We start from the raw sequence: 14,496 nt of genomic DNA on the forward strand, positions 1-14,496 counted from the left end.
AGGATTCGCAGGTACTATAACCTCGAGTTTGAAACTATTGCTGCCGTCAGGAGCTATCAATTCTATGAACTCGAGCTTGGGCTCGGGGGCTTGGCGGGCATGTATCCAGTGATGCAGATGTGTAGATTGATGGCGAGACACTGCGCGATGCCACAGAAGTCCTTCGTTGTCTATCATGTGTTAAACGGGTCTTAATGTAGTCAAGTTTCAGGTAAAGAATACTTATACCACAGTATCCGTGCTTAGAGCAATAAATATTTAGAGGACATTTGTCTTCCTCGGCCTATTTGGAGCCAAAACCTGGGTTACACTCAGACTTGCGATCGCAGTCCGATCGACAGTGTGTTCCACAATCTATGAGAAAAATCAGCCAAAATTGAATACCTTGAAGAGTCGATAGATACAATCGGGACCGAAGCTACAGTTTCCTGATTTGTTACAGCAACCATTCTTACAGCGCTTGATAAAATCGATTAAGGCAACCCATTTAAAAAGAAAATCCCAGATAGGTAGAATACCGGAAGTTCAAAGCAGACTAGAAAGATTTGATTCAGTCTTCGCTTAGAAATATACTTTTCACCTCTCTTTGTCAGTTAATTGGATGTACACCTAACCCAAGATGCTATCCTCCCCTTCCGCCGCGTCCTCACTCCTTCCGCGACCATAGCCTGCGTCTCGCACTTCTTTATCCTTCATCCATTCATAATTCAGCTCTTAACATATCTGTCGTGCAGCCTCTCCATCCATGTTTAGTAGATCCATTAACTCCGCCCCTCCAGCTTTCACCAGCCTGGCCATCATATCGTCTGGCATTTCCGTTGTTTCCTCAACTCGATTTGCCAGACAGACACCACGAGCAGCTCTATAAAGAGCTTTATCTTATTTTAGATTTCTTTAAGCAGGGTCAGCATTATGCTCCAGCAAAAGTAAGATAGCATCAATAAAATGCGAGTTCCTGGTTGCAATGTGTAATGGCGTATTGCCAGCATCGTCGACGTCTGTAACTTTTGCACCATAGGCGAGTAAAACTGAAACAGCAGCTAGGTCAATAGGTGCGTCATCGCCATGGAACTGGAACAAGGTATGCAGAGGCGTTTCGTCCTTGTAATTGCGAAGGCTCGGATCCGCGCCCCGGCTGCATAGGAGTTCAAAGACAGGAGTGTATATCTTACCATTCTTGCCGAAATGTCAGGTAGCATAATGCAATGCTGTATTTCCATCATTATCTTAGACGCTACTCATGATTTCCAGGGTCCGCTCACTGCCCCGTCGTGGGGGGGTAATTGCTACGGTTTGCCAGCTCGGTTGGGAATCCACTATTCGAAATCAGTTTTAAACAAGGGACAATTTGAAGCGCCTCTGCATCTTCTCGATTGAGGCAGATCGCCGAGGGAATCACCTTCGTCTTCGCCCCGGTCCGCTTCTTGTGGCCATGAGAATAGAGAAGATCTTGCTCAAGTGAATGTGCTGTACGCCTTTGTCTCGCTAAGAGTTACATAAAAGTTTCTCCCTTGTGATCTATGCTATCTTGAAACGTGCATGCTGATCAGCTATTGATTAATATCATTGACTGTATGCATCTTTATTTTATTGCTACAGAAAAGCTCTCTCACAGCCTCAAGTTGCTTTGGTCCACTACCTCTTTGCAACGCACAGTATTATCGTCACTTGAGACGATTTTGCGTTTATATTCAAGTCTAGGTGCCAGTTGAAACGACAACTATGCGTTTGCGCGCCTGGCTTTTCGTCTTGCTGCTATTATTTTTATATGTAGCAGCAGATGACACGACCTGTAGTGCATCCAAAAAGTGCAAGCAAGGATGTTGCAACAAGTCTGGAAACTGCGGATTTGGCCCTGACTGTAAGGGATCCAATCACGCATTCTTTGTTATGTCCCTGTGCTGACGCGAAGCAGATTGCGGGAAATCAGTTTGTTGTTCCGACTGTGATAGAAAGTCGGACTGCAACCCAGGATTCGGCAAGCAATGGGCCAAGAGCGATAAGTCTGCTGCTCCAAGCATGGATACTGTGGTGTAAGTACAGAGCATCGCGTATTTTCGCAGACTGACAGGCAACTCGATAAAACTAGACAACGAAAGACTTCTGTGGAAGCAAGACGGTTAAACGGCCAAGCTGCAAGAAAGGCGGCGACATGCAGCGTGTTGTGGGCTACTTTGAAGGCTGGGCTAAGAACCGGCCTTGTGAGGTCTTCTCGCCTGAGCAGATTCCCATCGGTCTATATACACACATCAACTTTGCCTTCGGTACCATCAACCCCAACACGTTTTTAATCGAAGCCAATGACCCCGAGGACGTGGACATGTATGAACGCCTGATGCTACTGAAGAAGAAAGATACGAATCTCAAGATCTACCTTGCCATTGGCGGGTGGACTTTCAACGATCCCGGTCCTACAGCGAGAGTTTTCTCCGATCTGTCGGCATCACTAGCGCGTCAAAGAACTTTCTTCAAATCAGTTGAGTCTTTTCTGGCAACATACAATTTTGACGGACTTGATCTGGACTGGGAGTACCCGGTAGCTGAAGAGCGATCTGGTCGAGAGGTTGACTACAAGAACTTTCCTGTCTTCATGGCTTCATTGAAGAAGGTCATGGGGACAGGAGACAAAGGTTTGACTATCACTCTACCCGCGTCATACTGGTATCTACAATATTTTGACATTAAGAAACTGGTAAGTGGATTTTGTGGACGAATGCACTACCTATATGGCTCCAGAAGCTAACCTGAGGTCTGTTGGTAGGAACCCACCGTCGATTTCTTCAACATCATGTCCTACGACCTTCACGGAGCATGGGACCAGAAGGCGAACTGGACTAAACCCTACCTCAACGCGCACACCAACCTTACGGAGATTGACCTGGCATTAGACCTTCTTTGGCGAAATAATATTAAGCCTGATAAGGTCGTGATGGGCCTTGGCTTTTATGGCCGCGCATTTACGGCCCAATCAGCGGCGTGTCGCAAGCCAGGCTGTTTGTTTAGCGACCCGGCCAACGCTGGCGAATGCAGCCAAGAGAAAGGTATTTTGCTGAACTCGGAGATCGACATTGAGGTCCGGAACCGCAATTTGAAGCCCGAGTTATACAAAGAAGAAGCTGTCAAGGTTGTCACTTGGGGAAAGCAATGGGTGTCATATGATGACGCCGATACACTCAAGATGAAGGTTGATCGTGCTGGAGAACTTTGCCTTGGTGGCGTTATGGTATGGGCTATCAGTCACGATACCAAAGATGCCCGGTACAACAAGGCCTTGGCCAAAGTACTCGGCCGCGAAGTGACGAGCGGCTCCTTGGACGATGATGAAAAGGCGGCCGATTTTGTCAAGAAGCCCTACGAACAGTGCCGGTGGACGAACTGCAAGGAACCATGTCCTAAAGGCTGGGTACATGTCGGCCGTAGTGACCCGGGGGCTCGGAAAAACGAGCTGATGTATGATGAGACAGCCTGCGGCGGTGATGGCATCCATTCATTCTGCTGTCCTCCTGATCAGGACATCCCAATATGTGGCTGGTGGGGGCATGGCAATGGAAAGTGTCAGAAGGAATCATCTTGCCCTAGCGGCATGGTCGAGATTGGTACAAACTCGATGAAGTGCGAGGATCCACCACGCGTACAGACGGCTTGCTGCAAGCCCAACACTGTGAGCATGAAGCTCTACGATACCTGTCGATGGGGCGCGTACCCAGAGTGCAACACTAGCCCCGAGTGTCCTGGCGACTACTTCAACTGGCCCATGGCCTCATCTGGGTCAGGCTCCGGTGCATTGAAATGCAATGATCTCAAGAACGACCTCGGCACTCCCATCATCGGCGTACAGATGCGCAACTATTGCTGCAACACCAAGCCTGGTCTTCGTTTCATTGACTGTCAAGTCCGTCGTGACTATGGTCCAGCACCAGATGCAGACGATCTTGCTGGCTACTGTCGTAGCGGATGCCCCAGCGATCGCGTACGAGTGGCCCTTGATACAGCTTTTCACACCTGCACTTCCAAGCTAGGAGGAGGACAAGCTACTTGCTGCAAAACGGACTACTCCGAGGAGGTGCTTGTACCCAACGAAAAGATCGCGGTGTACAGGAAAGTTATGGACGATTGGGTCAAAGGCGGGACATGCCCCAACCCCGACAAAGTCTTGGGCAAGCGATCTACAACCGACTTGGTGGTCCGAGACGACCCGATTGAGGATATCACGATTTTCCTATTGCTCCGGAATCTCATAACACACACAGGCAGCGATGTCATGTTAGCCCAGCAAGTCCACATCTGGAACGACGGCGTTGATGCTATGGATGAAGAGTACCTCCAGTACACCTACATCAGCACCTACATCCGACAAAACTGGATATTAGATTGGCAAGGACCTTCAGAAATAGCTCTTGACATCCTTTGCCATCCACACTATTGGGCGAAAAGGATCAGAGCCTACCTGACGGGTGACAGCGAGACCAAGGCGAATCTCATGAACTGCAAGACTAGCTTCTGTGAAAAGGCTGAAGATTGTCCTATTTTGAGTGATGACGAAGGCGACCAAAGCGGCGACAACAGCCGTCGCCATGTTACATTGTTTGGCCGTCATGCTCATCAGCTTTCCCATTCACACCATCACCAGTTCATACGCCACTCGTTAGAAGAACGTGGTCCAGACGATAATAAGCTCAAGTTTAAGGTCCCAGGTGCGCCTGCAGGTGAAAATATATACGAAATCGAGGTTCCTGATGTAAGTCTTCGACATCCTGACGGTTTCATCGAAAGCTGACGGAGACAGAACCCCACATTAGCGGACATAAAAGACGACGATAACGAGCTACTCGAGAAGGTGGTGCTGATTAGATTGCGAGATGACTGCTGGATCCCTATTGTGACGGCGAGGAAGTTCAGTAAAAAGATGCTTGAACTCTATAAGTTACAAAGTGCGTTAGCCCTTCGGTTGTCAGTCCTTCCTTCTAACACACTCTAACATCGGTGGCTAGTGGAACATCTCGTTGATAAGAGTATTCTTCGAGCTTGGTACGAAAATTCTGTTATTGGAAAGTAAGAAACTCCCCATGCCCTGGTTTGTCAGCAAAGAAAGTGCCTAATTGAGGTTGGTAGACTCCCTTCGGGCGCTGCATCGAAATATGGTCCTATTCCCATTGTATTTTGGGAACGAATAAACAACATAAACTTCGCAGTAGAGCCCGGCGTGCCTAACCTTCCTGGAAGCGAAGATGGCATGTTCCAGTTTCAACGACTCTTTGATCGCACCTTCGAGTGTTTAGGAAGCAAAAGGAATTACAAAGCCTTCATGATTGTCGACGCGGAAATCAATCAAGCCAAGAATTATGTAAGTTCAGTTATTTAACTTTTGCCTCCTTCCTGACCTTCTGGGTATACTCTTTCTATTAGTTCGCCGGCTAATAACTCAGGTCATGCGCTTTAACCGATTTCCTGCTGAGAAAAGCTTGGAAAAATACGTGGAAAGGGACGGGGAGAGATCCAAGGAAACGATCAAAGCGGAGCAAGAGAAAGTGGTCAAACGGATCCGGGCGACGTTGAGCGTGTTCTGGTACCTGGCAACGCCCACAGCCAAGGAGAAGCTCAACAAAGTTGTAAAGGACATCCATACGCAATTGAAATTCACGGAGGGGGTCTACAACAAGAGGTTCCCGAACGAGAAGGTACGGCTCGCTGATTACTTCATCGAGTGGCTGAAAGATCACTACGAAAAGGTTGTGGCTTCGATGAGGACGAATGTGGAGTCCCAAATCGCACAGACGCGGCGGCTGCTGCGGGGGTTTGACGATGAGCTGGCTAAGGATATGCGCGTCAACATGGACAACTTTGAGAAGAACTTGAGGGGCGGCAGGAACCTTAGGATTGATACCAGCGGCTTCCCTAAAATTGAAGATGGGGACACGGAGATGGGAGGTACCTCCTAGCTTAGGGTATGATCTTAGCTGTATGCTACAATCTAGGTTGATAGATACTGTTGAATACAGCCGTAGCCTCTGAGCTTCCTTGTCGCATTAATCCGAACGATTTGGGCATTGGCCACTGTAGTGCTTCCCAAATCGGCGAATCTCAGAATACGACCCTGTATTATTGAGAGCCATATCCCCAGGCCAGACATAATCACAAAGATCCTCTTCAGGTCCATCGAAGTCGATCGCAAACTCAGTTCGCATCGAGTTCAGCATCAGTAGTTGCCATAGATCCAATAGATAGCCTGTTGGGATCCTCATCCATCCCCAGCCTGGATGCCCTCGTCTCCAATTCAGGGACACCGCTTTCACGACAAACTCGCCCTCAGAAACATCTTTCAATACTGATTCGTCGGCAAGTAATATATAGCCATGCGTGCTATCTGACATGACTCGATTCTTATCCGTCTTTTCGTGCTGGCAGAATTTGCGAATACCCCCAGCATCGAGCCCATCTAGTAGAGATTTATCGGCCTGGGCATTGAGATAGAACAAGTTCTTGAGTATATCGACGTGACGTTGATCTGCATCCTCTCGATCGTCGTAAAATCCAAATGCCAGTCTCGTCTGGTGTTTCAGAGCATATAGAAGCGTGTTCCAAGCCTCGTCGGAACCTGGACCGTAATATGTGCGATAGATGTTGAATCCCCATTGGTGGTAGAACTGAAGAACATCGGGATCTTTGCTGGCTATCTGCTGCATCGCAGGCGGGAAGGGAGAACAATATTTAGAAATCAGCTCGATCATATCTTCAATCATCTTTGGGGCGGTTTGGTTGATTAAGATTCGGTAGTTTCAGGCGTGCCAGCAAAGGAAAGGAGCGGTAATTCCAAGTTCGGCCGTTAATGTCGCAGTCGTGAAGGAGGGTAAGTTGGCCTTTGTCCAAGGACCAATAACTTATAGTCATTTGACGAATGATTCACGGAACAGTGTTTATCCGCCGGTTGCCCACTTCAGACCTAACTAGCCTAATCCTTATCCTAGTTATAACTAATTGCCTTAATTATAAATACTTTATATATAATATCCTTTAATAGTATGATATTAGCAATAAGTATAAGTTAATAATTACTACCTTTTATATTTTATTTAGCCTTAAGAAGCTTTTTTACATAAATCTGCTAAATTTAAGAAATATTAAGATTATTAAATAACAATATGTATTATTAAGTTAAAAGTTAAAAGAACTTCATTAGTTAATTTATATCTTTTAGGTATGTATTTTTATTATTATAAATTGCCTTATTATAATCTTTTACCTTTCTTAAATATATATTCCTCTTTACAATAGCTAAATATAAGGTATGTTTACTAAGTTGTAGTATTAATAAGTATATCCTAACACTAATTTAAGTTAGAACTATAATATATATAATATACTATAAAGCCCTATTTGTAATAATATTAGAAGTTCTCTAGGTCTTTTTTATTAAGTGAATAACTCTTAACTCCAGGTTCTTTACGTGGTGGCCGCGATAAGTGATCGATTATCTCTGATATAGACGTTATTTTTAGGAATTCTTGTATTTCCATGCGGTGTTTCTTGAAGCATCGTAACTTGTGAGGCAAAACTACAGTTATTAACAGAACAGGAATGCGAGTAGTGCTGTGACCTAAACTTATTGCCTAATGCTTGCTTAAGCCCTTATTGCGCTTATAGTTATACGTTGGTCTGCCCTTGACCCACTAAGTTCTCTGTGGTGATACAACCTCGCAGCCACAAGTCTCAAGTGCAAATAACACATCTAGCTCATAACTTAGACATTGACCTACCGTCTATTGCTGGTGTCACTTAGCTCTCCAAGCTTCCCATGTTAGACTTTTGTTTCAGCATTGAGCTGTCCACCATCAACAAGGTGATGCTTACAGTGGATCCTTTGAAGAAGGCATAAGTCTATGTATGACTACGTTCCAAAAGCTTGCAACCTCAAGTTGGACGAGTTTAGGGCCAGTTACAGGACATTCTGCAATAGAATTGATCGTGCGGGAGCACGACATCGACGACATCTCGCCTTACTTGTTACTCAGAAACATTCTGAGCGATACAGGAAGCACGGTCATGTTAGCCTAAGAGGTTAATATCTGGAACAGTGCTATTCGCGCCAGGTACGAGTATTTGCAGATCACTTACATCAGCAGCTATATCAGACAGAACTGGCGCTTCGATTGGCAAGGCCCTTCCCAGATGGCGATCGAGATAGAATGGATCACAGATTACTATGCGCTTGTGTCGAAGACGTTCAGGGAAAACACGTTGGACATGGTCTCCGAGGTGCGGACAGAACTTGAGGGTAATACGCAGAAATGGGCTGAGATCATGCGCGTTAATATGCGAGCATATGAGACACAAGCAAGGAATCAGGCATTAACCTTCATCGACACTAGCGGTTTTCCGAAAGATGACGACACAGAAATGGGAGGGGCATGATACATAACTAGATAGAGGAGTCCATAGTCGATATGAATTATGTATTCCCCGCCTATCCTGTTTGCTTAGAAGGTGCGATCAGGTCTTTGACCAGTATAATGGAAAAGCAACGGACGCACTTCAGAGAACCCTCCTGTGCCCGGGAGAGAAACGTCCCCGTGCCACACATAGGTATCGAGATCGTTCTCGGGCCCGTTGAAGCTGAGAACTGACTCCGTACCGAACGAATGACGGCTGAGAAGTATCCATAGGTCCAGAAGATAGCTTGTTGGTATCCTCATCCAACCCCACCCTGAAAACCCCTCAGACCAACTCAAGGAGACCGCCTTGACAACTGATTCGCCAATCGCAATATCCTTCAACACCGACTCATCAGCGACTAAAACAAACTCGTAGAGGTAACCAGCCATGGCTCGTTCAGCCCCCAAGTCCTCATCGCGACATAGTTCTCGGACACCTTTGATGTCGAGACCATCCAATAGCGACGCGTCTTCGCGTGCGTCAAGATGAAATTGATTCTTGAGCAGTTGCACGTCGCTTTGGTCCACATTCTTCCTACCCTCAAAGTATCCAAATGCGAGCATAGTTTGCTGCTTCAAGGAACTTAGAAGTATATTCCAATGACTGTCAGACTCCGTGCTATAGTGCGTGCGGTAGATTGTGAAGCCCCAGTGACGGTAATATTGAAGATTGTCAGGATGCTTCCTGCTTTTGTGCTGCCGCACGACATCTCGCGGGGGTGACCAAATATGCTCAATCAGTTCTTCAATGAGTGGCTTCATGTTGGTGGTAGGAATTGCGGGATTAGGCAGCTGTGCTAAGAAAGGCTAAACAGGAACCAAGAAAGAAATTGTAAAGGACTTCGTTTTCCTGTTGGCCCTTCTTGTAGAAGATTAAAAGGGAAGTTGCCAAGGCCTTACCCGGATCAGTGTTGATCCGCCTTCCGCCCACTCTTCGAAAGGCTCCCTCCATGAATATTGGCATAGAGTGCCCAAGAGTAGAGAGTATGCCAAAGAAGATTACGGAGGATACATTCCTATAAGCATACGGTTCGTAGGTCTGATAATTAATCAAGGTTTAATGTCTCATAACGCTCTAAATCTTATGTATCCTAGGTCCTCTTCCTCGACCCCTCCCATTTCCAGTTTGCTTCGGGGGGCCATCGAGCTCTTTCCATCCCTGCCTCGTTTTATGATATATCTCTCTATGTTTCATTCCCTCCGCGTCCGTCAAGTCTATCAGCCCCACCCCTCCAGCCTTCACCAGTCTTGACAACACATCCTCCTGTGCCCTTATTCTTTCCGGCGCTTTGTACTTCTGGTTACGTCTCAAGTACGTACCACCACCAGCTCGGTGAAGGGCTGTTTGCCCATTCAAATTCAGTAGGGCAGGGTCAGCGCCGTGCACAAGAAGAAGTGATACGACATCGGCCCATTCCAGGTTTGCCGCTGCAATGGCGTATCAACTGCCTTATCCATGTCGGCTGGAGATGCACGTTGGGCGAGTAAAGCTGTTACGGTGGCTATGTCGACGGAATTCTTTTCGCAAAAGTAGTCTCTATAGTCACCACCATCCTCGAGACGGAATAGGGTATGCAGAGGCGTTTGACCTTCTGTGTTCTGTATGCTGGCATCGCCGCCCCTGGCGCAAAGGAGCTGGATTATAGGAGTGTACATCTTATCGTATCGACTCGGTGACCGGGTGGCGTAGTGTAAAGGTGTATTTCCATCGTTATCGGTGACGTTGATGATGGTTGGGTCTAGGCCAAAGAGCAGTTCAACGATATTCGCAATGCTCTGTGCTTTGTCGCGGACACCCGCATTTGAGTATCCAAAACTCTCCTTTGGCAAGTCGCTTTGAGTCACCCAATGGAGAGGAAGACTTCCACGACTGTCTCGTTGCCATAGGACATCCAAAGTATCCAACTCAGCGCCCCGACAATCAATAAGAGTCTTCACAGCTTCGAAGTTTGCGTGAGTGCAGGCAACATATAGTGCGTTAACTTCAAAAAGTGCATTCAGGTAGATTCCAAAATTTGTCTTCCCATCGACCTCTTTCCACCTTGGTGTAAATATCGGCACCATCGTCGATGAGCCTCTTGATCAATGGTGAACCTGCCCACTGTGTAACCAATGTCAGGACTGTGTTGCTTATTCTTGCATCCTCATTTGAGACATCAGACGCGGAGGCACCTCGGTCCAATAGCAAATTTATCATTGCTTCGCTTTCCGCAGGTCCAGGTAGACCTTCTTATAAAGAAGTTGGCAAATCGATATAACGGGCCGAAGCAGCTGATAGTAATGCAGTAGAGTCGCTTTGGTCGCGTTCGTAGATGCTGGCGTATCGTGGCTGGTGATTGAGTAGGAATCGGACTATGTCGACTTGGCCATATTGGGTGGCTTCGTTCAATAACAGAACTTCTCCTGATTCGAATTTGATTTTCATATCGGGATCCTTGCCCTTCGTACAGTGATTCAGAAGAATTTTACGTACACCAAGAGCTCCCCGATAGGCTGCCCACATGCAGTAGTTCATGTCAATCACAACGTCACAGTCGCAGTAATCTAAAAACAGATGTCTGTCTGGGACGGCCCAGAGATCGTGCGCGAAACCCGGCTCCATCGAGAAAGCCCAAGGTGCAATCGTGGGATATTTTTGAAGAGCATTCGTATCATTCTGCGCAATGATCTCATACAGGAGGCCAAAATGTACATTCTCATATAAAATTGAACCGTCCGTATGAAGCATCGTCATAGGGGCTGGACAATGTCCCTCAAGTCCTTGACTTTCATACTTAGCGTTTGGGTTTTCAGCGAAACGACAATGAGACGACTCATCTTCCGTGTCGGTAGACGAAGACATGCTCAAGGATAGATAGATTGTTTAGTTAAAGAATAAGAAAAGTATTGATTAGCAAATACTACAATATGTATTGGTCGTACGCAGGAGATACTGATGTAAAATCGGCTTAGATTCGAGCTTCCAGCAGTGGAGTCATGGTCGATGTAGTGAAGCGGGTCAGGTCCGGCGATGAGCCACAGCCCGAGCTTAAATTACGTACAATAGAATGGAGCATAATTATCCGTAATTATACATCGATCAACCACAAAGCTATGGCTAAGGGACTGGACTTATTGCATAACCATTACATCACAAACCCACCAACTTCGTTTGTCATCTTCGTCTTCACCAAGTGCTCATTCATTTTCAAGATTTATTATAATATCACCAACGCAAATTTGCAAGAATACGAGAGATAAGTGGATAATGAACGATATATGTTGAGTTAAGAACATGTGTCAAGTTTTTCTGCTACAACTACGAAAGAGACTTGAATGGGGGTCGTATTTAGTTGCTAAGGCTTAGGCTGTGTTGGCATGATGAGATCAGGCATTGTGTAGATTTTCTATGTGTTCTAATCTGAGGATAGACTGACTGTACTTATATCTTGAACATCTTTCGGGTTGGGCTCTTTTTTCTTCCCTACCACATGTCATCCTTTTGGCCACTATAGTAACGCCATTCGCGAATTTCCGAGCATCTCCCTGTGTCCAAAAGTGCCATATCCCCAGGCCAGACACTGTCCGCAAGATCTTCTTCAGATCCTCGGAAGCTAATACAGAACTCAGTCCGGTATTTATTCCACATCAGAAATGTCCACAACTGCAACAGATAGCCCGTCGGGATCCTCGCCCATCCCCATCCCGAGTGACCATCAAACCACGACAATGAGATAGCCTTAACAACGAATTCACCTTTTTCTATATCTTTCAAAACAGCTTCATCAGCGAGCAAAACATAATTGAACAGATAATCTGCCATAGCTCGACTCTCGTGGGGCCTTGTGCTCACGCGGTACTTGTAGTTGGCTTTCTCTACAACTTCAGTCTCTTTGAGCTTTTCGGCGTTGCAGAATTCCCTAAGACCTCGAACATCGAGACCATCCAGCCGAGAGGGATCCTCCCGGACATCTAGATAAAATAATTCCTGAACTCGTCGCCTATCAACTTGGTCTGTTTCCTCGTCGTCCTCAAAGGCTCCAAATGCCAGCTTAGTCTGATGTCTTAAAGAGTATAAAAGCGCTTGCCAATGCTTTTCAGACTCTTCACCGTAGTAGGTACGGTAAATGGTGAAACCCCATTTGCGGTAGTGATGGAAATTGTCCGGGTTCTTCCTCCCTTCCGGTCCCAGCTTGGTCCCGCGCGGGATCTGCCAAACCTGACGCATCATGTCTTTGATAATGTCGGACATCTTGACAGAGCTTGATTACGAGCATACGCCAGGTGAAGGTTGTATTTTTTTTCTCTCTTTGAAATGTTGTAGAATGATGAGCTGTGATAACCAGCTAATTAAGCAGATGTGATCTCGAGAATGGGATCTTAAGAGACCTTGAATTGGCTAAAATGGTATGACTGAAGCGAGAACAAAATCATGTTGGTTGACATGCTTTAGATAAGGGAAATCACGTTGAGACAGCATGGTCCTGTCGATCCGGAATATAAATTCACCGACATGGGCGAATGTGGAGTGGAACAAAACAGAAAGATATAGCGAAATCATCATTAGTCACAGACAAGCTACAATTCTGTCAAATTGTGCCGTTTACTGAAAGTGTAATGCATTTAAGGTTATATGTATAAAACTAGACATAACTTAGGAGGCAACTGCCATATTGCCACACAATTAATTGCAGGTGGACTGTGCTTGCTTGTTATGTATTAGTTCCACTTTAAATACTTGCCGATGACTCATTCCCAATATCAAAAGAATTCCAATTATAAGTATTTAAAAGCTCAGTGTTTGTGCATGAAAAGGTTCAACTTCTCTTCGATCACTTGAATACTTAAGAATAATGCCGTCCACTCTGCCCGAAGCTGAATCACCTTACCGCAATTTCGTTCGGGGTTCAAACGAGTATCATAATGGCAAAGAGCCTCCTTACACACCAATCACTATGGTTGATCGTAATGGATCTGTTCTGTGCGAAACAGATCAATTTGACCTTCTTGGTGCAATCATCTATCGGGATGATGTGACGACTCTTGAGCAGCATCTCGATATTGCGCTATGGGTTATCGAGGAAATAGAGGAGCTTCCTCTATATTACTCCTTCTTCTACATAGCTGTATCACACGGAAGTCTTGGTGCACTTAGAACCCTCCTTTCCTACTACGTAAGAGTTATTGAACCAAACCAAATAATTACCTTTCGAAAACGCGGCTTCAGCCTGCTTAACGAAGCTGCTAGGCGGGCCTATCTGGAGATAGTAGAATTTTTACTCGATAACCAGCCACCATACGTTGATATCCATGAGCGAGATTATACCGGCTGCACTGCTATTGCTGCTGCCTCAGATTTATATTCAACGAGATACACCGAGGCATTCAACTGGCAGCCTTCTGTTGCCAAGAGCGAAGCTGTGATGAATCTGTTACTAGATTAGGGTGCCTTTCCTTCGGACGTGGTTGCACGGGCTCATGAAGACTCATCAGGGAAACCTGAAACCGTTTTGTCAATGGCATTCGAGTGGGCAGGCTCTAAGATGATCGAGAGGCTCGTTAGCGGCGGCGCAGATGTCCATGCCGAGTTCACAAAACACTCGCTTCAACTACGACTGTACGACGAACAGGACTATATCATCGACAACGTCACTGCAATTCATATGGCTTCTTTTCGTGGTAACTTCGTCGCTCTTGAGACTCTACTCGATCAACATGGGGACACAGTCATTGCCCTGGAAATGGTGTCCTCTTGTGACAGTCGAGGGAGTACCCCTCTTCACTGGGCTGCACGGAATAACCTGTATAACCCCAACTTACAGGAAATTGCACAGAATATTAAAACAACTATCCATCTTATTTTAGACATAGACCCTGCGATAGTAAATGTCCAAGATATTGAGGGGAACACGGCCTTGCATTACGCCGCTCGATATTTCGGTGAAAATGTGGAAGTCTCCAGGCCAATTTTTCAAAGCCTTTGCGACAAGGGCGCAGATTCAAGTATACACAACAACCGCGGAGAAACACCGCTACACGATATATTCTCCAGTGATGGTACAGATGAGACAATCGACAAACAAATCTT

The 14,496-nt window shown here is 46.1% G+C and overlaps 6 protein-coding genes across 6 annotated transcripts; 2 read left to right on the plus strand and 4 right to left on the minus strand.

The window, feature by feature from the left end:
• Nucleotides 1-1,722: 1,722 nt before the first annotated feature.
• On the plus strand, nt 1,723-5,939 carry FOBCDRAFT_244673 (uncharacterized protein; the record flags this gene model as incomplete). Its single annotated transcript, XM_059610622.1, has 8 exons — nt 1,723-1,861; nt 1,916-2,031; nt 2,090-2,692; nt 2,762-4,760; nt 4,800-4,879; nt 5,105-5,344; nt 5,427-5,678; nt 5,730-5,939. The coding sequence occupies 8 exons, from the start codon at nt 1,723-1,725 to the stop codon at nt 5,937-5,939; spliced, it is 3,639 nt and encodes a 1,212-aa protein (XP_059466066.1).
• On the minus strand, nt 5,879-6,833 carry FOBCDRAFT_233000 (uncharacterized protein). Its single transcript, XM_059609912.1, has one exon. The coding sequence runs from the start codon at nt 6,738-6,740 to the stop codon at nt 6,027-6,029; it is 714 nt and encodes a 237-aa protein (XP_059467990.1). The 5' UTR covers nt 6,741-6,833; the 3' UTR covers nt 5,879-6,026.
• Nucleotides 6,834-8,458: 1,625 nt separating this feature from the next.
• Nucleotides 8,459-9,191, minus strand: FOBCDRAFT_169910 (uncharacterized protein; the record flags this gene model as incomplete). Its single annotated transcript, XM_059608449.1, has 2 exons — nt 8,459-8,473; nt 8,529-9,191. 2 exons carry the CDS (start codon nt 9,189-9,191, stop codon nt 8,462-8,464), a joined length of 675 nt encoding a protein of 224 aa, XP_059467991.1.
• Nucleotides 9,192-9,504: 313 nt separating this feature from the next.
• FOBCDRAFT_244675 (ankyrin repeat-containing domain protein) lies at nt 9,505-11,163 on the minus strand (the record flags this gene model as incomplete). The annotated part of the gene is made up of 6 exons (XM_059610623.1): nt 9,505-9,857; nt 9,905-10,064; nt 10,152-10,411; nt 10,461-10,658; nt 10,689-10,869; nt 11,122-11,163. The coding sequence occupies 6 exons, from the start codon at nt 11,161-11,163 to the stop codon at nt 9,505-9,507; spliced, it is 1,194 nt and encodes a 397-aa protein (XP_059467992.1).
• Nucleotides 11,164-11,892: 729 nt separating this feature from the next.
• Nucleotides 11,893-12,679, minus strand: FOBCDRAFT_265080 (uncharacterized protein; the record flags this gene model as incomplete). Its single annotated transcript, XM_059611346.1, has 1 exon — nt 11,893-12,679. Exon 1 carries the CDS (start codon nt 12,658-12,660, stop codon nt 11,893-11,895), a length of 768 nt encoding a protein of 255 aa, XP_059467993.1. The 5' UTR covers nt 12,661-12,679.
• A 582-nt stretch (nt 12,680-13,261) lies between these two features.
• Nucleotides 13,262-13,852, plus strand: FOBCDRAFT_280732 (uncharacterized protein; the record flags this gene model as incomplete). Its single annotated transcript, XM_054707250.2, has 1 exon — nt 13,262-13,852. One exon carries the CDS (start codon nt 13,262-13,264, stop codon nt 13,850-13,852), a length of 591 nt encoding a protein of 196 aa, XP_054563225.2.
• Between the last annotated feature and the right edge of the window lie 644 nt (nt 13,853-14,496).

The sequence above is a fragment of the Fusarium oxysporum genome, chromosome X (assembly GCF_013085055.1).
Source record: "Fusarium oxysporum Fo47 chromosome X, complete sequence".
In the NCBI taxonomy this organism is placed as follows: Eukaryota; Fungi; Ascomycota; class Sordariomycetes; order Hypocreales; family Nectriaceae; genus Fusarium; species Fusarium oxysporum.